The sequence below is a fragment of the Vanellus vanellus genome (assembly GCF_965231255.1).
Source record: "Vanellus vanellus genome assembly, chromosome: 25".
Classification (NCBI taxonomy): Eukaryota; Metazoa; Chordata; class Aves; order Charadriiformes; family Charadriidae; genus Vanellus; species Vanellus vanellus.
Genome location: NC_138930.1, coordinates 6302372 through 6325628, shown reverse-complemented (window position 1 = coordinate 6325628; position 23257 = coordinate 6302372). Strand labels below are relative to the sequence as shown.

The 23257-nt window shown below is 43.5% G+C and overlaps 1 protein-coding gene across 1 annotated transcript in view; it reads right to left on the bottom strand.

Annotated features, from left to right (window-relative positions):
- LMNB2 (lamin B2) overlaps positions 1-23257 on the bottom strand; it is a gene marked incomplete at its 5' end in the record, with an annotated part of 38389 nt that overhangs the window by 8331 nt on the left and 6801 nt on the right. The window contains 4 exons of the mRNA XM_082495329.1: positions 3990-4160; positions 6609-6734; positions 7212-7368; positions 15904-16040. Of these exons, the coding sequence (XP_082351455.1) occupies positions 3990-4160; positions 6609-6734; positions 7212-7368; positions 15904-16040 (591 nt within the window). The remainder of the gene's footprint in view (positions 1-3989; positions 4161-6608; positions 6735-7211; positions 7369-15903; positions 16041-23257) is intronic.

Here is a 23257-nt window from a genome sequence, read left to right as displayed (position 1 = left end):
CGATTCTAGTAAAGACCCTCTGAGCTCTTCTGAATCACAGCAGGCTGTGACCAGGATGTCCCCTGCTCAGGCAAACACCTCGAGGACTAGAAGACCAGGGAGAGAGACAAGCCCTCTTGAGCCTCAATTACCGGCCGTTGAGGAATGCCAATGTATTGTATTTACTCTAACTCAAGAAAAGAGAAGTTTTAACTATAGGCCAGCTTCTCTCTCATCCACCTCTCCACTTACATGTTTACGATAAATATACATTAGCTTTATGGATGTGGATGTTCTTTCATTTGTCCGTGCATGTGTAGGAGTTACAAAGGGTGAGTCATGTAATATTAAGAGATGTTTGATCTCAGCAGTTCCAGACTGGTGCGTGTACGCGCACACTTATATGCTTTGCTTATATGTATATGCATTAATTCGAGATCTGTGCTTTTGCCCATATGTGTATGTACTGATTTGGGATACTTTATAGTAAGTTAGTGTGAATTTCACCATCTTCAAGTCTGTAATTAAGTCGCTGTTTAGTTATTTTGTTAAATCACTTTGTAAACCTTTAAATGAGTTAAGGATTAAGTGCTGCTAAAATTCAACCTCTTGATCTACCTCAAGTCACTAATAAATGTTGAATCACTGCTAAATCATAACTGAGTCAAATACTTCCATCTGTGACACCTCCACATTCCAACTTCACCCATAACCATCACCTTTTATGAGATAAAAAAGCAGCTTAAAATTTGTTCATACCCCTGTTCAAGTCTCGTAACTTTTTCATTCTCCAAGTCTGTATTTTGCAGACTTCCCCCCCCCCCCCCTTTAGTTTTACTAGGCATTTTCTGCCCTGGATCATCTTTGGACTGTGACAAGTCAATCCGAATATCTCATTGTATAAAAATACCTTATGTTCCTAACTTCTGTGAATAATGCCAAGACTGCTAACCGTACTTGATTTTGGTTTTTAGTATCTATTATCTATATTGTTGCTGCTGTAAGAAATAGTTAAATATTTGTAGATCGATGTTTCTCAAACTGTAAATCATCAAACCAAAGAATTCAAAGGGAGTCTTGGTGAAGGGTGGGGGAGAACAATGTTAGCAGCACCATAATTTCTCCACCACAAATGAATTAGAAGTGGCTGTAATTATTGGCAAGTATTTTCAATAACCAGAAATGTGGCAGCTGTCTAATTCCTTCAGGTAGGGCAATGAATACATATATAACACACCAACAAAAACAACAACAACAAAAAAAACACAACCAAAACCCACAACAAACCTGTAACCTGCAATTGTACCAACAACAAAGCTGCTACTCCTCCCATGTTCCCAGTGCTGGATGAACTGGGCTTTGCTAACTCAGGATTTGCAGAGGTGTGACAGATACACTTGACTCCTAGTCCTAGTTTGGTTCAGGCTGACTAAGGAAAACTGGCCTCACATCTTTGGGGTGAACTTGCAAGCTGGAAAGCTCCTGGCTCACTTACAAGGTAGTGAAGGTGTCTTGAAAAATATTTCAAAAGGTGGTTCTGAAACCCAAAAGTGCAAGATAAGCAAAGCACAGAACAAGATACCAGAGCTAAAACAAAGACATCTATACTACCAACTGAGAGCCAACTACTTCACCCTATCAATATTACCATCAGGATGGGCCCAATCTGAGCCCTCCCTGAATGGCAGCTGGGCTGCACGCCAGGTGACTCTCCCCTTGAGCAGGAACAACTCTCAAGGTTAGAGACTCCTCACCTGAGACTAAGAGATCCTTCCTTAGCCAAGGCAGAGAGATCCCTCACCCGCGACAGATCCTCAGTAAATGACTAATACAGCATGCCGAGTTAATACTATGAAACTTTACAATCCACGTAGCTACTCCATGTTATTGTAAACTTTGCATGGATAATTCCATTAGACATAAACCAGTGACCAAGTCTGAGACTAAAACTGGACCCAGCTGCACCCAGGCTCCAAATGGAGTTTAGGAAGCAAGGGGGTCCACTCTGAACCTCATGACTCAACAGGAGGGTTCTTATTCTTTGCATCTCTGGTCTCTGTGTGAATCGTTCTAACTCAATTTTCCTTTGTATGTTCCTTCCATGCAGTAATTAATAAGGTGAACCTTGCCATCAAACTTATTGAACCTTGTCAAACCACTGTTAAACTTTGTTAAACTCCATCAAACTTATTGAACTCTGTCAAATTCTTATTTTACCTCAATAAAACATATTGCTGCTTCTTTCTTTTGAGTGCATTCTACTCATCCACAACAAGAGGCAGATAAACCAAACTTAAATATTTGCACTCTTTTAAGAAGCATTCTTCTGGATTAAATTACTCCTATATTCACTTTTCCCGTCCACTCTGCTCCGGTGAGATCCCACCTGGAGTGCTGCATCCAGCTCTGGAGTCCCCAACGTCAGAAGGACATGGACCTGTTGGAGTGGCTCCAGAGGGGTACCACAAAAATGATCCAAGGGCTGAAGCCCCTCTGCTGTGAGGCCAGGCTGAGAGAGTTGTTCAGCCTCGAGAAGAAAAGGCTCTGGGAGACCTTATTGCAGCCTTCCAGTACTTAGAGAGGGCTTAGTCCAGCAGAGGGTTACAAAGATGATCAAAGGAACCTCTCATGAGAAAAGGCCGAGAGACCTGTGTCTGTTTAGCTTGGAGAAGACTGAGAGGGGATCTTATCCATGCTTGCAAATATTTAAAGGACAGGTGTCAAAAGGATGGGGCGAGACTCTTTTCAGTGGTGCCTGGCAATGGGAAGAGGGGCAACAGGCACAAGCTGGAACACAGGAAATTCCATCTGAACATGAGGAAAAACTTCCTTACTTTGAGGGTGACAGAGCACTGGAACAAGCTGCCCAGAGATGTAGAGTCTCCTTCTGTGGAGATATTCAAAACCCGCCTGAAGACATTCCTGTCCAACCTGCTCTACATGAACCTGCCTTGGCAGGGCGGTTGGACTAGATCTCCAAAGGTCCCTTCCAACCCCTACTATTCTGTGATTCTGCAATTATAAGATGAGGACAGACTTTTTAGCAGGTCCTGTTGCAATAGGACAAGAGGTAATGGTTTTAAACTAAAAGAGGGTAGATTCAGACTAGATACAGGGAAGAAATTTTTTTATTTTTTTTTTTTTAAAACACAATGAGGGTGGTGAAACGCTGGCCCAGGTTGCCCAGACAGGGGGTAGATACCCCAATCCCTGGAAACATTCCAGGCCAGGTTGGACAGAGCCAAACCATTCTGAGATTTATAAACCATGGTTTTCATCACCAAAGCTGGTCAAAAAAGGTCCAATACCTTGCCTGAAGTTTCCCTGCCACCAATGAAACCACAACTGCATCTAGTAATTTTCCAATCCAGAACTAACTTAGACCACTGAAATGCAATAAGGCTTACACACATTTAAAAAAGTATTTGGGCTAGTAAGAACATTACTCTTACTGTGGCCTTTGCAAAGTGACAATGCAGCCTTAGACACGGAGCACCTCCCCGTATGTCCATTAGTTTGCAAGCTCACTGCATCCTGGCAGAATTCCATACTGAAACACAGCCATTCCCCAAGCTCTCCAACCCACCCCTCCAGCTTCTCAGAGCAAACATATTGCACCTATTGCAAGTGTCTCCACCACCTCCATTTTGGAGGAAGAACTGGATCTACTGACATAAAGAAAAAAAACCCTCACAGCAGAAGACATTGTTTCATCAGCTGTTGTGTGACATCTGCTATTCTCACTATGTCCTCCACTGTAACCAACAGTTCCATGTGTTTTCTTTAAAACTGGCCTTTGTTGGCTAAAGCTATTCCAAGCTATTACCTCTGGCTATAGCCTCCCTGGAAATGCAGCTGCGCACAGCGTCAGAGGAGGTATCTGAACACTGGGACAAAGCTTCTTCATATTGTAACTACTTGTCTCCTTAAAGACAGTAGGGCTGATGGAAACAGTCTTATCTCACCACCTGGACTTCCTGTCAGACAGCGCTGTGGGCAGCAGTGGTTACCTTAGCCTGATAGGTCTGCTCAAGCTCCATTTTGTACAGTTTGACTTGTTCATCATGTTGATTTCGCAGATCCTCCAGGGCCTGAGTCATTTTGGATTCATACTCCTGTTGGCGACTAGTGTCCACCTCGACCAAACGATGTTCATGTCGTTTTCTTGTTTCTCTAATTTCCTACACACACACAAAAAGAAATGGGGACAAATTCCCACATTAGGGTAAACAGTACAAGCAATTACATTCAGACAATTAACTAATTCAGTGCTAATTATTTAGTATATAGGAGCTACAGTACTGAAGGCATTTAGGCCTAAGAATTACTGCACGTACTAACAGATGCAACATACTGTTCTCATTTAGCAGGATACAATTCTTAACAGTGACCCAACTTAAACTGTATATAGCTATTTTTAACCCTGTTTTTAAGTAAGGAGCTGTTACAAAAGTCAAAATGGGGAGGGGGGGAACCATGAATTTTTACACAGCAGAGAGATTCTGTGTGCTGCACCACAAGCCCTTTCCTTCTCAATATACATCCCTACATTACAATAGCAGTCTACAAAGAGTCAAATAAAAACAAACACCTTTTGTGACCATTAGATATACTGAAAAAAATAATCACTATAGAGAAAAACTGCATCTTCAAGTTTCACATTTAGCTACACGCAGATCTTCTCTTTTTCTGTATACTGTATGACCCCTACTCATTAGATTTTGGTTACATTAGTAATAAAGCGCAACCCAAGCAATCCTGAAAACATAATTTATTTTTTTTTCTGGTCAGAGTTTGTACTAGGAAATTTCTGGTTTTAGAGAAGTACGACTGCTCTGTGCCTTGAGCACCAGTCCCAAACTAGTGAGGCAAGACTTACTCACGCCCTTACTCATGCCGAGACCTGGCCAGGCCTGAACGCATGGTGTCGAAAAGAAACAATTTCTCCCTTCAGGGCAGGACAGACAGGGGAGCGGTACTGAGTGCTGGGAGGAGGCCTGAGGGTAGCAGCAGGGCCACGAGGAGGAGCAGCAGGCAAGTGAGGCAAGGCTCACTTTGCATGCCTAAACTGGAGTCATAGCAGGCTAACACAAATTCAGTGCGACTTTACACGTTGTTTTGCAGAAATGCTCTACGCCTAAAAATAGATTCTTAGAAACACGCCCTTCTACTCACAGCAATGTGCCCTGATGTGATCTGGAAGACACTTTCCCTTCTGTGGTGAATTTTAATGCCAAAAAAAATAGCAAGCAGCAGTCTCTCGCTAACTGTAGGCAATGACCTTTTGTGCCCTCCAAGAATATCATGGGGGACTGCACAGCATCAGGTGAAGGGCTGAGCTGATCTCACAGTTCAACGCCACTAGAATAAGCAGGCTTCACTTGCCACACTCCAATCATGACATTCTAACCTTAATAGAGCTTTGGACCCTTCAGTGAACCAAATGAATTCACTAACCTAAAGGAAACCAATTCCGTTTTTTCTTTGTCTGTTAAACTGGTCCATACAAAGATCAAAAAGCTCCAGGGATGGCTAAAGGAACACCACCACTTCAGTGTGGCAAGCTTTAAGATTAGTTTCTGCTGTCTCATTTAGCTTCACCTTTAGTCAGCAGCAACACAACTCTCCTCAGGAAGCACAGTTACTTTACTGCCCTACACCAAGCAAGGGTCTGTTATTGCAGTTGCATGCAACTACTCCAGGGCATGGAAGTGAGACAATGGTCAGTACAACTCAGGGACATCCACCTGCTTGGTTGCCGCCTTTGCCCTACTCCAGCCCCCGTCCACACAGACTTGCCACATCCCTTAATCCAGTCTGGGCACTCATTTCATTCCATGGTAAGACATAACTCAGTCACTAAGCTCGCAAGAATTAAACTCAGCGAAAACCCCCCAAGTATTTTACTAGTTCATCGGGCTGAAATGGTTTGGTGCATGGTGAGCCAAACATCGCAACTAGCACAGATGAGATGAAAGGCAGAAGCATATGGCAATTGTTCAGCAGCCACTAATTGAATGCGCTTGCAGAAAAAAAACCAAAAAGGTCAGAGTTGGTTTTTACAAGATGGAATAAACTGACATAACACTTTGCACCTGGTACAGACAGAAGGTCACGCTTCCCTTTACCAACTCCCACCTGTGCATTCCCACTATTTACTTTATAAAAACTCTGGTCCTCACTAAAACAATTATGAGCCAACTCAACTCACTAAACAGGCAGAAAACTACCCTGGCAAAAAGCAGGGTAATTGCACACTGTTCTTGTCAATTAAAACATGTTATAGTCAGGTCCACCAACCACCAAAGTTGGTGCAAGTAAGGAGCAGTGCCATGCAACCAGGTCCAGAGACAGGGAACAAGACTTTGCCTTTCCCACAGCAGTCAGCTACTACATTAGCTCACCTGCCCACAGAACAATACCCTTGGTCACTTGATTCTCACGCCAGCTCTGCCAGTGATTTACCACTTAACTCCTGCAAAACTGTTAGCTGTTTTATTACTCAACCCATTTATAGCAAGGATAACACCAATTCTCCCTACCTGGGCTAGTTAGTAATCGCTTATAGTCAGTTTCAATAAAAGCTACATAAACTTCAGACTATGATGAGATTGCTAGGTTGACAATACCTCCTCAAACACATTCTTCCTGAAATCCAGGTCCTCTTGCAAGCTCTGGCACCGATTCTCCAGATCCACACGCATGAGCGTCTCTTTCTCCAACTGCTTCTTTGCCACAGCATGGCTATCTTCAGCCTAGTAAAGAATTTTAAAGGCAAAGATGTAATTTTGTCTGGATCCCTATTTCCCATCCATAATCCCTTTATGTTCTTCGTTTGACATCTTTGGACCAATTATTCACAACAAATCTAATGTCAAGCCACTGATTTAAAAAAAAAAAAAAAACACAAACCCACACCAAACAACCAACCAACAACCCTCAAAAAAAAAAGTGTCCATGTGAATATTTAAAACAAGCTTTCATGTTTTTATACCAGTTATTTAAAATGTAGGATTATTTCAATACACTACGATAATGGAGCTGAGGATTATTAATTCCTCAAGCACAATATGTTGCATGTTCTTTTTCTTGCCAGCGTAGTCCCACTGGGTACTCCAACGTAAATTTAAAATTATGCAGCACCTTACAAAGGACAACATTTAGTAACCTGGTATCTCACAAATATAGAAACACCAGAAAATTTTAAGTAAAAGAAGCATTCGCTGACATACCTTCGCAAGTTGGGCACGCAAATCTGCCACCTCTGCTTCCAGACTGCGTTTCTCATTCAGGACAGTATTGAGTTCTGCTTCACTTCTATGGAACAGTACTTCAAGATCCTTAATGCGACCCTGAGCCACAGACAAATCTGCATCTTTCTTCTTGTAGCTGAAACAAAAAGTTAGTTAGTTATATTTATATGTGGGTGCACACACATCTTGAGCATGTCTTGGTTACAACTACAGATATTGTTATTATACACTTTATTAGGATTAGTGTACCACTAGATGGCTCCCAGAGTAACCTGCAAATGCAGCTAACAAAAGTAATCATAAATGCCTCTTAAAACTCGCAGCTTGCACCAATGTGCTGAATGCATTGCCTGATAAAGGAAAACATGTCATAGGCAGGCAAGGGAAAAACAAGAAGGCAACTCAGCTAAGAGATGACAATAAAGCTGCTCTACAAACGAGGTGTAAAGAGTATTTTTTTCATCTCGCTGCTGCACAGCCCGTTTAATTGCTGACATCTATCACTTTGGACTACAGCCCCTGAGAAGCAGAGCGCATGCATCTCCCAAAAAGGGCCCATGTGCACCCCCAGTGGTTTGTAATTGATGTGACAAAGCCCATTCCCTAGGATGTATTCCCACACAAAGCAGTAAAGTAGTAATCCACCATGGAAACATGATCACCTTTCAGGAATAAACCAGTATTTCTTCAGCAGTATTCATTACGAGCAAAGCAACCCTGGCCGCTTTAAATATGACTATTCAAGCTGTTATATCCAACTCACAGAAATCATCCAGGTAATTTTTCTCCTGCCCACCAAGTATTTGTCTACCTTTTCCTCTAACAAACTGACTTTCTGCAGCTTCTCTAGGTGTGTGTCATGTTATTAAACAACTGTTTTATTACATGAAGTAATCCTTCCTTGCTGCAGTTTAAGATTCCTATTCTAGTCTCACACCAGTAAGAAAGCAGGGAACGGCTTTTTGTCTTTTTCTCTTAAATCATCTTAGAATTCATTTTTCTCTTTCCCTTTCCTCAAACTTCTCTTCTCTAGATCTGTAGTTTTCAGCCTGTGGTCAGTGAGCTGCTTTTAAGGACCCACAGAAGTAATTTCAAGAGGAGTCCTACTACCTATAGGCTTTGAAAAGCTCTGTATTTGGTCTGCAACTCCAAACATGGGAAAAAACGTTATGTTTGCAAAGGAAAAAAAAGCTGAAAACCACTGGTCTAGATTATACAAACCTTGCTCCCCAGCCCAAACCCCAAGTCTTGGTTCCCAAACTTCTGATCACTTCTACTGTCCTCTTAAATTTTTAATTTGCCTATAACCCTAACAAAATGTGATGCCCAGAATTATTTTTAAAAAATCCTGCTTTATGGGGTACTGGTGTGCCTTATAGACAGTATCTCTTTACATGTTTCAGCACCATGTGCATCTTCTCCTAGTAATAGGATAAATCGACAGACTTAGTTTGTGATATGCTTTAACTATGAAGCTCATGTATTTTCTCTGCATTCCTTGGTGTAGATCTCCGAATTTGTTTTCATTCAACTGTAACCAATTTTTCTTAATCATTGGTACAATCTGTCACTGTGAATCCTGTTCTGCAACATATGCGCAGTGTCTTCAAGCTCAGCAGCTTGCAGGAGACATATAGACAAAACATGACTTCTACTTAAGACAATTATTTAGCAGCAACCAGAAAGTCTTCAAAATAGACTCTCTAGACAAATGCACCTGCATCACATGTGTCACGCAGTAAAACAAGGCACTGTGCATGTGTCACATAAAATCACATTGGAAACCTTCTGTCTGTGCAGTACCTAAAGGGTAAATGCCACTTCACACGGAACATGAACAACAGTGTGTGCTTACACAGTCCATAGCTTCCTCCCACCCGCAGAAGCCAGGCAGCATGCAAGTACTCCCAGGGAGATGTTCAATGCGCAGCTTGACAAACCACCATAAAGAATTCCTGACAGTGCTAAGTAACTTCTGCTCCTTCATGAACATTAACACTGGAAGACACTCCAACCTGATTTATTATCTTCATGCAGAAAATTGACAGAAGACTTTACAAAAGGTGCAACCCACTTTAGGGGGTCTCCGAAATGCCAACAGCAGTTGATGTGTCTCAATGTTCTTTGAAGAACACCAGGTTAGAGTAACTCTCTAGAGCTCTTTTTTTTCCAGAAAGCAGCCAAGTTTGCTCAAGGGAAATGTTTCAGTGACCACAAGGAATAGCAGGCAGAGGAAGCCACAGCAAGACAGTCACACAACTCAAGAGCTGGGAGCTTGCAGCTCAAGCAGGAAGACTGCTGAAAGGAGCAGATGAATGAGGTCTACATATGTCTACCTCCAGGCTTTGTTTGACTGGGGACCAGTGACACGGTTAAAGATATGAATAGACACTTCATGAACCTCAGGACAGGAGACTTTCCTTTATCAGGTCATCAGTTATCTCCGCTATGACTGAATGCACCCTGCTCACTACGCCAGGTCTCATTCAGCAGTCTTGTGGTTGGGTGATGTTCCACCAAAGCAAAAATACTGTGCATCTCACTAGTAAACTAAATGTTCCCATCTATGACCCCTCCCCTCATCCCCTCCCTCAAGCTGTCAAAAGTCTCGTCAAGCAGCAAAAGATGCACACAAACACACTGGAAGCTGTTACATTTCATGTAGCAAAGAACCATACCTGCTTCAGAATGGTAACAGAATGGCCATTTTTACAACAATATTTTAATCCTAGATTTAAAAATACATTCCTACTCCCGATACAAACAACTTTAAACTAAAAAGTTAAGCTGTCATAGAAACAGTGTTACAACACCCTAAAGATATTTCACTTTTTATAAAGTGAAACTATCCAACTGTTTTATGAACCTAGTTCAGAACTTGGCTCAATAGAAAAAATCCTAAATTCATGAGCCGTGTTCAAGGTACAGGTATGTGTTATAAACGTTCCAAAACACACAGAATCAAAGAATTGTTTGGGTTGGAAGGGACCTTAAAGCTCACCCAGTGCCACCTCCCTGCCCTGGGCAGGGACACCTCCCCCCAGCCCAGGTTGCTCCAAGCCCCATCCAACCTGGCCTTGAACACCTCCAGGGATGGGGCAGCCACAGCTTCTCCGGGCAACCTGCGCCAGGGGCTCAACACCTGCACAGCAAAGAATGTCTTTCCAATATCTAACCTAAATCTCCCCTCTTTCAGTGTAAAACCGTCCCCCCTCATTCTATTGTTCCAACCCCTGATCAAGAGTCCCACTCCAGCTTTCCTGTAGGCTCCCTTCAGATACTGGAAGGGGCTCTAAGGTCTCCGCAGAGCCTTCTCTTCTCCAGGCTTACCCCCCCCCCCACCTCTCCCAGCCTGCCCTCCCAGCAGAGGGGCTCCAGCCCTCCCAGCAGCTCCGGGGCCTCCTCTGGCCCTGCTCCAACAGCTCCGGGGCCTTCTGCTGTTGGGACACCCTGAGCTAGAGGCAGCACTGCAGGGGGGTCCTCCCCAGAACGCAGCAGAGGGAGAGAATCCCCTCCCTGACCCTGCTGGCCACACTGCTGGGGATGCAGCCCAAGGGGCGGGGGGCTTTCTGGGCTGCCGGCGCACATTGCCAGCTCATATTCAGTTTTTCATCCACCAATACCAAGTCCTCCTCAGGGCTGCTCTCAATCCACTCATTGCCCAGCCTGTACCCATGTTTAGGATGGCCCCTACCCAGGTGCACTGGCATGTATAACAAAAAGGACCCATGGGAGGCTTATACCAGAACGCAGGATAACTGACAATGTCCATAATGCAAGAGACATTCATGTTCAGGCATCTGAATCCCACTTGTAATGTAAGGAAATCACATATCCCATTATTCATTCGCAAACTGAACTAAGATGTGCATGGGTGCTAACATCTTAACCACTGCTCCTCACTATCTTCTGCGGATCAATCCCTAATTTGGAACCAAAACTGGTTTTACTCTACAACAAAGCTCCCTGAAGTTGAACATGACTTGAAGCTAAAGCAGACTTGAAGAGGAAAAGGGATAACATTAGGCTTGCCTGTGACAAGCTGTGGGACAACACGCTGAGGTTACAGAGACAGGGTGCCAGCAAGGGCCCTCAGCCTGTTGATCTGAGATGTGTTGGGTACACTGGAGCATGTTGGAAGTCTTACGGAGATGAGCCAGGGACTCCTGCAGTAATAGGAGCCAAGAGGGAAACACTGGTGAAATACCTCAAACAAATTAAGAAGGTGACACAGTTGACAGCCCAGCTGAAGTGCCTCTACACCAGTGCACACAGCACGGGCAACGGGAGTTGGAAGCCACCATGCTGCCAGAAAGCTACGACCTGGTTGCCACTACTGAAACCTGGCAGGAGGAATCCCATGGCTGGAGTGCAGCTATCGATGGCTACAGGCTGTTCAGAAGGGACAGGGGAGGAAGGAGGGACCGAGGCCTTGCCCTCTACATCAAGAAATGGGTAGAGTGTGAAGAGCTGTCTCTGAAGACTAGTCACGAGCAGGGTGAAAGCCTATGGGTAAGAATTAGAGACTGAGGCAACAGGGAACCATGTGGTTGGGGTCTACTACAGGCCGCCCCATCAAAGGGAACCTGTTGATAAAGCCTCTTACTCCAGCTCCAGGAGGCATCACGCATGCAGGCTCTTGTCCTGCTGGGGGACTTCAACCACCCCAGCTGCTGGTCAAACTAAAGGGCACAGGCAGTGGAAGCAGGGACAGGTATCTTGGGAAGAGTACAGGGACATTGCCCAGTTGCGTAGGGATGGGGACAGGAAGGCCAAGGTGCAGCTGGAGCTGAACCTGGTAAGGGACACTAAGCAAAATAAGAAGGGCTTCTACAGGTATGTCAGCCAGAAAAGGAAGGTCAGAGAAAGCGTACCCTCCCTAATGAGCAAGACTGGCAAACTGGTAACAACGGACGAGGAGAAGGCTGAGGGACTCAACTTTTTTGCCTCTGTCCTCACTGGCAGCCTCTCTCGCCACAACTATCAAGTAGATGGACCGCAAGGTGGGGACTGGGGGAACAAAGTTCCTCCCGCTGTAAGAGAAGATCAGGTTCGTGACCACCAAAAGAACCTGAACATATACAAGTCTATGGGACGAGACGCATCCCGGAGTCCTGAGGGAACTGACTGATGCAGTTGCCAAGTCACTCTCCATGATATCTGAAAAGTCGCAGCAGTCAGGCAAAGTTCCCAGTGACTGGAAAAGGGGAAATACTGCACCCATTTTCAAAAAGGGTAGAAAGGAGGACCCTGGGAACTACCGACCTCTCAGCCTCACCTCTGGGCCTGGGAAGATCATGGAACAGATCCTCCCAGAAGCAATGCTAAGGCATATAGAGGGCAGGCAGGTGATTCGAGACAGCCAGCACAGCTTCACCAAGGGCAAGTCCTGCCTGACCAATCTAGTGGCCTTCTATGATGGAGTGACTACATCAGCGGACAAGGGAAGAGCTAGGGATGTCATCTATCTGGACTCCTGTAAGGCCTTTGACAAGGTCCCCCACAACATGCTTCTCTAATTGGAGAGTTGAATTTGATGAGTGGACTGTTCAGTGGATGAGGAATTGGTTGGATGGTCACATTCAGAGGGCAGTGGCCAATGGCTCGACATCCAGATGGAGATCAGTGAGAAGCAGTGTCCCTCAGGGGTCTGTATAGGGACCAGTACTGTTAAATATCTTCATCAATGACATAGACAGTGGGATCAAGTGCACCTTCTGCAAGTTTGCAGATGACACCAGCTGACTGGTGAGACTGACATGCCTGAGGGATGGGATGCCGTCTAGAGGAACCTGGATAGGCTCAAGAATTGGATGCATGTGAACCTCATGAGGTTGAACAAGGCCAAGTGCAGGGTCCTGCACCTGGGTCAGGGCAACCCCTGGTATCAATACAGGCTGGGGGATGATGGGAGAAGGACTTGGAGGTACTGCTGGACATGGGCCGGCAATGTGCGTTTGCAGCCCAGGAGGCCAACCATATCCTGGGCTGCATCAAAAGCAGCACAGCCAGCAGGTAAAGGGAGGGGATTCTCCACCTCTACTCTGGTAAGACGCCACCTGCATCCATCTCTGGAGTCCTCAGTACAAGAATGACATGGACCTGTTGGAGTGGGTCCAGAGGAGGCCACAAAAATAATCAGAGGGATGGAACACCTCTCCTATGAGGACAGGCTGAGAGGGTTGGGGTTGTTCAGCCTGCAGATGAGAAGGCTCTGGGGAGACCTTATAGCAGCCTTCCAGTACTTAAAAGGGGCTTATAAGAAGGATGGGGACACACTTTTTAGCAGGGTCTGTTGCAAGAGATAATGGTTTTAAACTAAAAGAGGGAAGATTTAGACTAGATCTAAGGAAGAAATTTTGTTACAATGAGAGTGGTAAAACACTGGCACAGAGAGGTGCTAGATGCCCCATCGCTGGAAACATTCAGGGTCAGGTTGGACAGGGCTCTGAGCAGCCTGATCTAGTGGAAGATGTCCCTGCCCATAACCTTTAAAGGTCCCTTCCAAGTCAAACTATTCCATGATTCTGTGAGCCAGCAGGGCACAGATGCAAAGAAGGCTAAAGGCATCCTGGGCTGCATTAGGAGGAATATGGCGGTAGTGAACATAAAATTACACACTAACCTACTCTTCCACTATACACAGTTCTAAAAGCACTGAAGCAAGCTTGGCCTGCGAGAAGCACCATCTGACTGTCAGTATGGGCAAGGAGGACTTCAGTCATGAGCTAGGTGTCAAGTGGACACTGTGCAAACCAGGCAAACGGACTTCTAAAAGCTGCATTTGCAAAAATCACATTTAAAATCTGGCCACATCACAAGCATAACTTTCCACATGACCCGAGCTAGGCACCCTGAGAACACTCCAAGTACATTACAAGCACCTCAAGGGACTGGAAGCAATCTGGTAGAAGAAACTTTCAAGCCACGGAAGAATTCAATTCTACTCCTATGAACTGTAAGAACAGAGAGAAAAATCAGAAAACCAGGTATATTTTCCTCATATTTAGTCTGTCTCAGAAAACCAAAAAAAAATGTTTGAAATTAGTCCGTCAGAATTTACCAGTCATTGAAGTGACTGGTGAGAGGCAACTCAATTGTCCAAACAAAGGGCAAGGGAAAATCTCTTAGCGCTATCAAAAGCCTAAAGAACCTGAATCAATTGGCACAGATTCTCATTAGCTGCCAAATACAGATACTTCTGATAAGGATATCTTAATCAAAATATATAAATAAGCACCTTGTAGAACAGGAGGAACCAAATTCCCAGTTACTGCTGCTGCTCTTTTCTGGAGCTCGCTGTAAAAGCCAAGCAAGCAGAGTATTTGCCATCACCAAGACAAGGGAGACAACCTTGATGGCCATGTAATGCTGACTGCCATGCAAAATACATTACCTGAAATAAATGCCAAGACTGCTGGCCTAAGGCTTTTAAGAGAGAAATCAGTCCCAACAGGAACATCACAGCAGGGCTGGGTGGTATTCATGTCACTTAACTTTAGGGGTTTACATCTGACCTGGTCTTTTTATAGTTAACAAAGGCCTAGCTGAGTCCATAAATTTTAGCATACAGGTCATCTTACTACACGCAGGCACATCTTCTAGTATGAACTGTGCACCAAGTTCAATAGGCTTTACAGAGACTTACTCAAATGCTTACACTAGAGCTCTTTCATGTTTGGACAGCTATTTTAGGGGTAAAGTCCACAAAATATCTCCAATGGCTGACTTTAACAAGAAGGCCTAGCACAGAAAGTGAAGAGCCAGTGATATAGCAAAGTTTACAGAGAAAACAAGAAATACTTCATCATAAATTAACTAGCTAGTCAGAAAACACACAAGGGAGGGAAACAATTCCTTTTATAATGCCTTAGATGCAAATGAAAGGAGATGGGAGACTGACAGTAGGCCTGTACTGGCACTGCTAGATTAAAAGCAATTTTATGGCCAACAGCTTTCATATACGGGTGATGTACATACTGACATGCTCAGGAAAAATCTTTTACTCCCAAATCTTACTTGCCAAAATAGGTATAAAAATTCAATCAGAAGCAAAAAGATAATCTTGCTACCACATATTCACTTTATTTTAAAGTTTTAACTGCTAAACAGTATTTGATTACAAAACCTCCCTTGTGAGAATAGAAACAACAGATTACATTTGGCTTAAGTAGCCAGTTTATTAGGTCAATTCTCTTTCACACAGACCAAACAGCAGTTTTTAAAAACGTAGTTGGTACAAGGTCTTTTTCCAGCACACTTACATTGTAACTTCATGTGTTTTCAAGCCAACACTGCTTCCATATTCCCAAAGTGCTCAGAGTCAACCTTTTCCTTCATTTCTGCTATCAGTCAATACAGTGAACCAGACAATAAAACTGATAATGTTTAAAAATTAACCTCTGAATTGTTCGAATCACAGTATATTAATCTTATATCTACAAATACATTTGTGCATATACCAGTCAGATTATCTGCTCTGACTAGCTGTGCCAACAAGCTGAGGAATTTCCCTCTGACAAGCCTGTATCTTATTGATCTGCAATGCTTCCAAAAGACACCAACTAAGGCATTTTAAGAAGCATCATCAGTATCATTCCCACTGCAAATATTGCTCATTCTAATTTAAAAAAAAAAAAGATATATATATATCAAGCAGGACTTTACTTACGTTTTATTGAACTCCTCAAGTTCCGCTCTCAGTTTTCCTATTTCAATCTGTAATCTAGCCCTCTCTTTGGCAGTTTCATCCAGAACTCTTCGAGCATCAGCCAGTTCAGACTCATAGAGACTCTTGATTCCACTCACCTAAGGGGAAAAAAAGTATTCAGATATGAGAAAATTCCCAAAGACTAACTATCAAAGAATTGAGACACAGCACCAGGTTTCACATACCTTTCTTTGAAAAAAGGGTGCATGATGATTTCTGTTGTTTAAGAACATTCTATATCAAACATTTTCCATTAATATGCACCTACAATTAGATGTGATCTAGTCCCAAAGACAAGTTTCAATTTTTATTCCCAGCGGGACATAGAATCATAGAATGGTTTAGGTTGGAAAGGACCTTGAAGATCATCGAGTTCCAACCCCCCTGCCATAGGCAGGGACACCTCCCACCAGCACAGGTTGCCCAAGGCCACATCCAGCCTGGCCTTGAACACCTCCAGGGATGGGGCCTCAACAACCTCTCTGGGCAACCTGTTCCAGTGCCACACCATCCTCAGAGTGAAAAACTTCTTCCTAATGTTCAGTCTGAACCTGCCCTCTTCCAGTTTAAAGCCATTCCCCCTTGTCCTATCACTACATGCCCCAGTAAAAAGTCCTTCCCCAGCTCTCCTGTAGGCCCCCTTTAGGGACTGGAAGGGGCTATAAGAAAAGGCTCCGTGGAGCCTTCTCTTCTCCAGGCTGAACAGCCCCAACTCTTTCAGCCTCTCCTCATAGGAGAGGTGCTCCAGCCCTCAGATCATCCTCATGGCTCTCCTCTGGACACGCTCCAGTGCGTCCATGTCCTTCTTATGTTGGGGACTCCAGAGCTGGATGCAGTACTCCAGGTGGGGTCTCATGAGAGTGGAGTAGAGGGGCAGAATCACCTCCTTTGACCTGCTGGCCACACTTCTGCTGATGCAGCCCAGGATACGGTTGGCCTTCTGGGCTGTGATCGCACACTGCTGGCTCGTGTTGACCTTCTCATCAATCAGCACACCCAGGTCCTTCTCCTCAGGGCTGCTCTTTAGCCGTTCCCCGCCCAGCCTGGATTTGTGCTTGGGATTGCCCCAACCCAGATGTAGGATCGTGCACTTGGCCTTGTTGAACTGCATGAGGTTGGCTTGGGCCCACCTCTGCAGCCTGTCCAGCTCCCTCTGGATGGCATCCCTCCCCTCCAGCGTGTCTACCTCACCAAACAGCTTGGTGTCATCGGCAAACTTGCTGAGGGTGCACTCGACCCCACTGTCCACATCACCGACAAAGATGTTGAACAGTACAGGTCCTAGTACCGACCCCTGAGGGACGCCACTCGTCACTGCTCTTCACTTGGACATTCAGCTGTTGACCGCAACTCTTTGAGTGTGACCGTCCAGCCAGTTCTGTATCCACCGAGTGGTCCATTTGTCGAATCCATGTCTCTCCAATTTAGAGACCAGGTTATCGTGTGGGACAGTGTCAAACGCTTGGCACAAATCCAAGTAGATGACATCAGTTGATCTTCCCTTGGCCACTGCCGCTGTAACCCCTTTGTAGAAGGCCACCAAATTTATCAGACATGACTTGCCCTTGGTGAAGCCATGCTGGCTGTCACCAATCGCCTCCTTGTTTTCTATGTGCCTCAGCAGAGTTTCCAGGAGGACCTGCTCCATGAGCTTGCCAGGCACAGAGGTGAGACTGACCGGCCTGTAGTTCCCTGGGTCTTCCTTATTTCCCTTTTTGAAAATAGGGATTATGTTTCCCCTTTTCCAGTCGGCAGGACATAACAAAACATACTACGTTTGAAGTGTGCAAGTCTTCCAAAGAGATGAGCTGCAGCAGATCAGTACACCCTTCAATCAGACCTTAAGGTATTCACCCTCATTTCAAACACTCTGCTACGGTAGAAATTTTTAAACAGTAATACTACTTTAAGATAAATGATGACAGACTTATTTTGTGGAATACAGGTCCGAGGCCCAATTTGACTCCGCTACTCTTACACTATAAAGCTAAAAAGAATCTGAAACTAGATGAACTACAGAAATGTCAGCTGTTAAGAGATGAGCTTCCACTCCTGTTCTCTACCTCAGAGGATAAGGATCTACAGACCTCTCCCTGTGCCACTTCAATATAGTACATAATCAGCTACTCAGACTGCAGCAAGGCACCTCAAAGTCTTCCACACCTTTATTGTTTTTAGAATGCAAGATTATTTGAAAGGTGTATCAGATAGCTAAAATGTCAAGACCATACAAGATTGCTGCAATTGCTTGTATCAAAGGGCTACGAAGATGATTAGGGGATTAGAACATCTTTCATATGAGGAAAGGCTGAGGAACTTGGGTCTCTTTAGTCTAGAGAAAAGAAGACTGAGGGGGGATCTTATTAATGCTTTCAAATACTTAAAGGGAGGATGCCAGAGGGATGGGAGGAGTCTTTTTTCAGTGGTGCCCATTGATAGGACAAGGGGTAATGGGCACAAGCTTGAACATAGGAAGTTCCATCTTAACATGAGGAGGAACTTCTTCACTTTGAGGGTAGTGGAGCACTGGCACAGGCTGCCCAGAGAGATTGTGGAGTCTCCCACTCTGGAGACATTCAAAACCTGCCTGGACGCTGTCCTGTGCGACCTGTTGTAGGTGACCCTGCTCTGGCAGGGGGGTTGGACTAGATGATCTCCAGAGGTCCCTTCCAACCCTGACTATTCTGTGATTCTGTGAAAGGATACCAGAACAACTATTACCAATGTAAACCAGAAACAGAGCAATCGGGGAGTGAGAAGAGCCAAAAGCAGAATGTACCAACTTTAGGAAGAGAAATTTCATAACAACACACAAAATGTAGAAACAAGAAAGCAAACTGTGCTATTCCTAGGAGTGCCTATTTCAACATCAGAGTAGCACCAACAACAAACTGAACCATCTGGTCTTCAAAAAGACTGATTAAAAGCAGTCAAGATATAATTAAGTTCCTGATAGACTATATTCTCATAAATATTCTGAAGTTAACTAAAATATGATAGTATGAGAGCTGAGAAGCCTTTAGTTTACAAGCATACCACAAACCAGGAAGGACTTGGCTGTCTATCCATGCAACCTTACTTCTTTTCTTTAAAGAATATTCTTTCAAGCTTTATTCCAAGTTTTGGGGTTTGGGTTTTTGGTCATGTGTCATCCCGTCCCCATCCCCAGCTGATGGCTTGTGCCATAGACAACCTCTGGCTAACATAACTCTGTAGAACTTCCTAAATTTTGTAACTGATACAAAGAAGTGTACCATGACTGTGCTAACTCTTTCATACAGCACACCACAATGCCAAAAGAAAAACAACAACAACAACTCGGAGATTTTAAGGCTGTGAAGCCTTTCATTATAGATGACCCTTGAGTGAAAATACACTATTTGCAAATTGCAGTACAAAATACAATTGCCCAAAGGCCAAGCACTGGTTCTGCACCATCAGGTACTGCATCTATAACACTCCCTCCCTAATGCTGGCCCTTCTTTAGGCCATCTGCCCTTCAGCATTTAAATCTGCCGAAATCCTTGCCCTAGGACATCTACCAGGAACTTGGGGCTGTATGGCTGTAGGTTCAGACAGACACACTAAATCACAGCGCAGGATACAAGGACAAATCCCTTCCCTGTACTCCAGGGCATAAACTGGAATTGCATGTCAAGGTACAAAGGAAGACAGACTTTTTCCCTAGGTTTTTCTGAATACTGTCACAAAAAGGTGTTGCTGGTGTGATATTTACAACAGGTAGTAAATAATTTATGCTTTTGAGGCATTACAGACAATACAGAGCTTACCACCACCAAAACAACAATATTCTGAACAGAGAATAAACACTTAATGCAATTCTTGTGTAGAGAGAATATAGCTAGATGGAGATAAAAATTGCATTATGAAAGCCATTCAGAACTTGCTGGTAAAAAGAGAACCGGAGACTGTGCTTCTTAATTAGAAAGGACTGATTGAGCATAACTAGTTGTGGCAGCTTAGTACGTATTTTTCTCCTGCAGCACATTAACCTCTTCTCTGCTCTTATTCCAAGAAAGAAGAGAAGGAAACACAAGGGTCCAATTCACAGTCCAAAGTGTTAATCAAAGTCAGTTTCACTAGAATTTTAAGCTAATGCACTGAGCAGACAGAAATAACAGACATAAGGACACACTACAGCTTTCAGCACAGGGAGGCAGCAGACAGCTGGGAGCAGCAACACCTTCAATCACTGGAAAAAACAAACAAACAAACAAACAAACAAAAAAAAACAACCAACCAAAAAAACAAACCTCACCAGAACTCTAACAACAAGATGAAAAGAGAATATGAATTCATGACAACATTGATAAAAGTTTTAAGATGATCAAACTGGAGGACAGCTCAAGATGGTCTTGCTAATCATAAAAATAACTTCTTGTTTATTTTCAGCACTGGTTAAGCAAAGAAGAGAACCAAACACAGCAGTAGGCTCAAAGCAAAGTAAGTAGTGCCAGCTCAGCTGAACTAGCCTGGTATTATGTGCTTGACAACACTTCTAGCCCAAGATGGTTATTCACTGAAAGCACTCATCTACCCCAACACCAAGAGAAACTCCGAAAAATATTTCTGTTCCCTGAAACTGTCACCCCTTAAACTCTGTTCTGGTGGAAGAACCCTGCCTAACTTAGGGTGTACTAACTCTCTGAAAATCTCCAGAGAGGTACTACCCCAAAAGTGCCTCTGTTTAGTGTATACCTATGATTTGGCTTTGTTTTGACTCTACAGACACTCTTCTGCCCACTCACTTTTAAAATCACTTTACATTTGATGCTTAGTTTGGTCTCTAGTACAGTGACACTTCTAAAGAGGTGCTGTTAAACCAAAGCAGAACCTCCTAGGATAAGCCTCACATGCCCCTTCTGGACAGATGGAGAGGGAGAAAAAAGCAAGCCACTAGGAACAACAGCCTGGGACCACAGCAACAAGAGAAGGAAGTCGAATAAATGCAACTGGCAACTATGAAGTCCGTTTCTGGTTCTTTGTCTCATTACACTTCTGAGCAGAGTGCCACCAGACAGTGTCTACCTGTCCTTGAACACTCCCAAAGAATACCAGATGCAAGAGATAATCCGTCTGACAACTTCCATTTTTGTCATCTATCAGTACAATCTATCAATTCGAATTCCTTCCTTCATTTCCTGTTTCTCATCATTTTGTCTCCCACTTCCCACATTTGAGAAGGGTACAAACTCATCCTTGAAGCCTATGCCAACCCTTCCAGTGTAAGCCAGTAAGAGCAACAGCTGGTAGCAAATGCTGAAAGGAAAAAGTATAGAGAACAAGGCAAACATACAATGATTCTTCACTCACATGTACTCCCAGCTTCTAAGCATTTAAAAAAATTCTGAGCCAAAAATTGCCTCCAGGCACCAAAAACCAGTAGTCACCAAATACTATTTAATTTGTCTAATCCTTTTGTAAATGTCTTTAGCTTTTGGCTTCTACAACATCAGGGCATGATACAAGCACAACGGGTGGATTAAGACCTAGTGCTTGATAGTTTCATTTCATACTTAGAGTTTTTGTGTTGTGAGAAATGCTGAATATTTGCTTCCTATACAAATCTCTTTGCTTGGACTCATGACCCAGGTTTCTTCTCATGTCTTTTCCAGATTTGCTCCTGGTCAGAAATTATTCTGCTGCTCTGCTCATCTTTGTCACCTTTTCCTTACATGCTATTTCCAGACTCCAGATGTTTCAAAGTCAGTTAAGAAAACTGCAAGCAGCATTCAGAATACAGAAACAACACTGATTTACACAGTGGTTATTGCCCATCAGCTACAAAGGAAAACAGAAGCATTAGAGGAGATCAGAGGGGCAGAAAATGCAGCAATCCTAACCCAAGCTGTAATCCAGGAGGTGATACCTGAGCTATCTTTTCATGCATCAGTAGCGAGGTGCTGTGGCGTGGCTAATCTAGAAAGCCACAAGAGAGAAAGCAACTCTTCACCTGGTTCTCAGTAGCACATGGGAGCAGATTTGCCAAGATACTGTCAAGACCCTCAGTTGACTTGGTTTCAGCATCCTTAAAGAAGCATGAAAAGCAAAAAAAAAAAAAAAAAAAAAAAAAAAATCTACAACTGTTGCAATTGTTTCAGCAAAGCAACTAGGGAATGCAGGTATTCGCCAAGACAAGTGAAAAAGCAGTTGAGAATAAAATCTTTTTAGAAAGCAAGATATTGTATAAAGACATCATCATAGGCTAAAAAGACCACACATACAAAATATTTTAAGATGCTCAAAACAAGGAGGATATGAGACACAGTAAAGCATTTTTCAACAAGCTGAGGTCATGTACATACAAGAAAAAAAAATCAATCATGACTTCTGTTAATCACAATACAACACGGCAAGCTAAAAAATGAAATTTTAAGAACAACTCATGAATGGTGTAGAAAGTAATTACTCTTGCTGTGCTTATGGAAAAGGCATACATGAGAGTCCATGGCCCTACATCCATCAGTTTATGTAGAAGAACCACCTAAAAAAAAAAAAATGCAGTGAAAACATACCTTTTGGTCTTGGGGTTGGTTTTTTTTTTTTTGTTGTTGTTTCTTGGGTTTTTGTCTGTTTGGGTTTTTTAACTTAAAGATTCCTCTACTGCAGATATAAGAGACTTCTGCATTTAAGCATCAGTTGAGAGTATCATAGAACAGATCAACAAAATGAGCAGAAACAAACGTTTAGAAAACATTAAAAAACTGGGATTTAGAAAGCTGTTAACTAAATCAGTCAGTATGTTATTTAATCTCTCATTTGGAGTCCACTTTGTACTAGAGTATTAGAAGATGGTTCACGCCATACAAGTTTCTAAAATAGGAACTATCTATCACTAAACTCTGAAGTCCATGGCAGTACAGTAGACATTAACCTGAAGAACAGGACTACAGGGCATATGAGTGAGAGTCATACTGAGGAAGATCAGCATGATTTGTGAAAAATAAAAGCTTCACAACCTACTGGACTTTCTCAGTCAAACAGGGAGCAGGTGTTCACAACAGGTCCAGTAAAAAAAAAAAAAGTAGTGGGTACATGTAGAAGCACAACAGAGTAGAGAAAAAACAGTCACGCAGTATGGCTTTTTTAAAAGGAAACACTGGACAAGGGAACAAGCACATGAACAAGGGTTTGAAAAGTCAACAGGCATTCAGAAAGCAGAGACTGAGCTAAGACAGTCTGCCTGGACTCCCAAAAGGCTTGAACAACATCCCCCACCAAAGTCTCCTACAGAGGCCATGCACAGTCTAAGCAGGCACAGAGAAGAAAAAAAGACAAGAGATATCACCTTCCA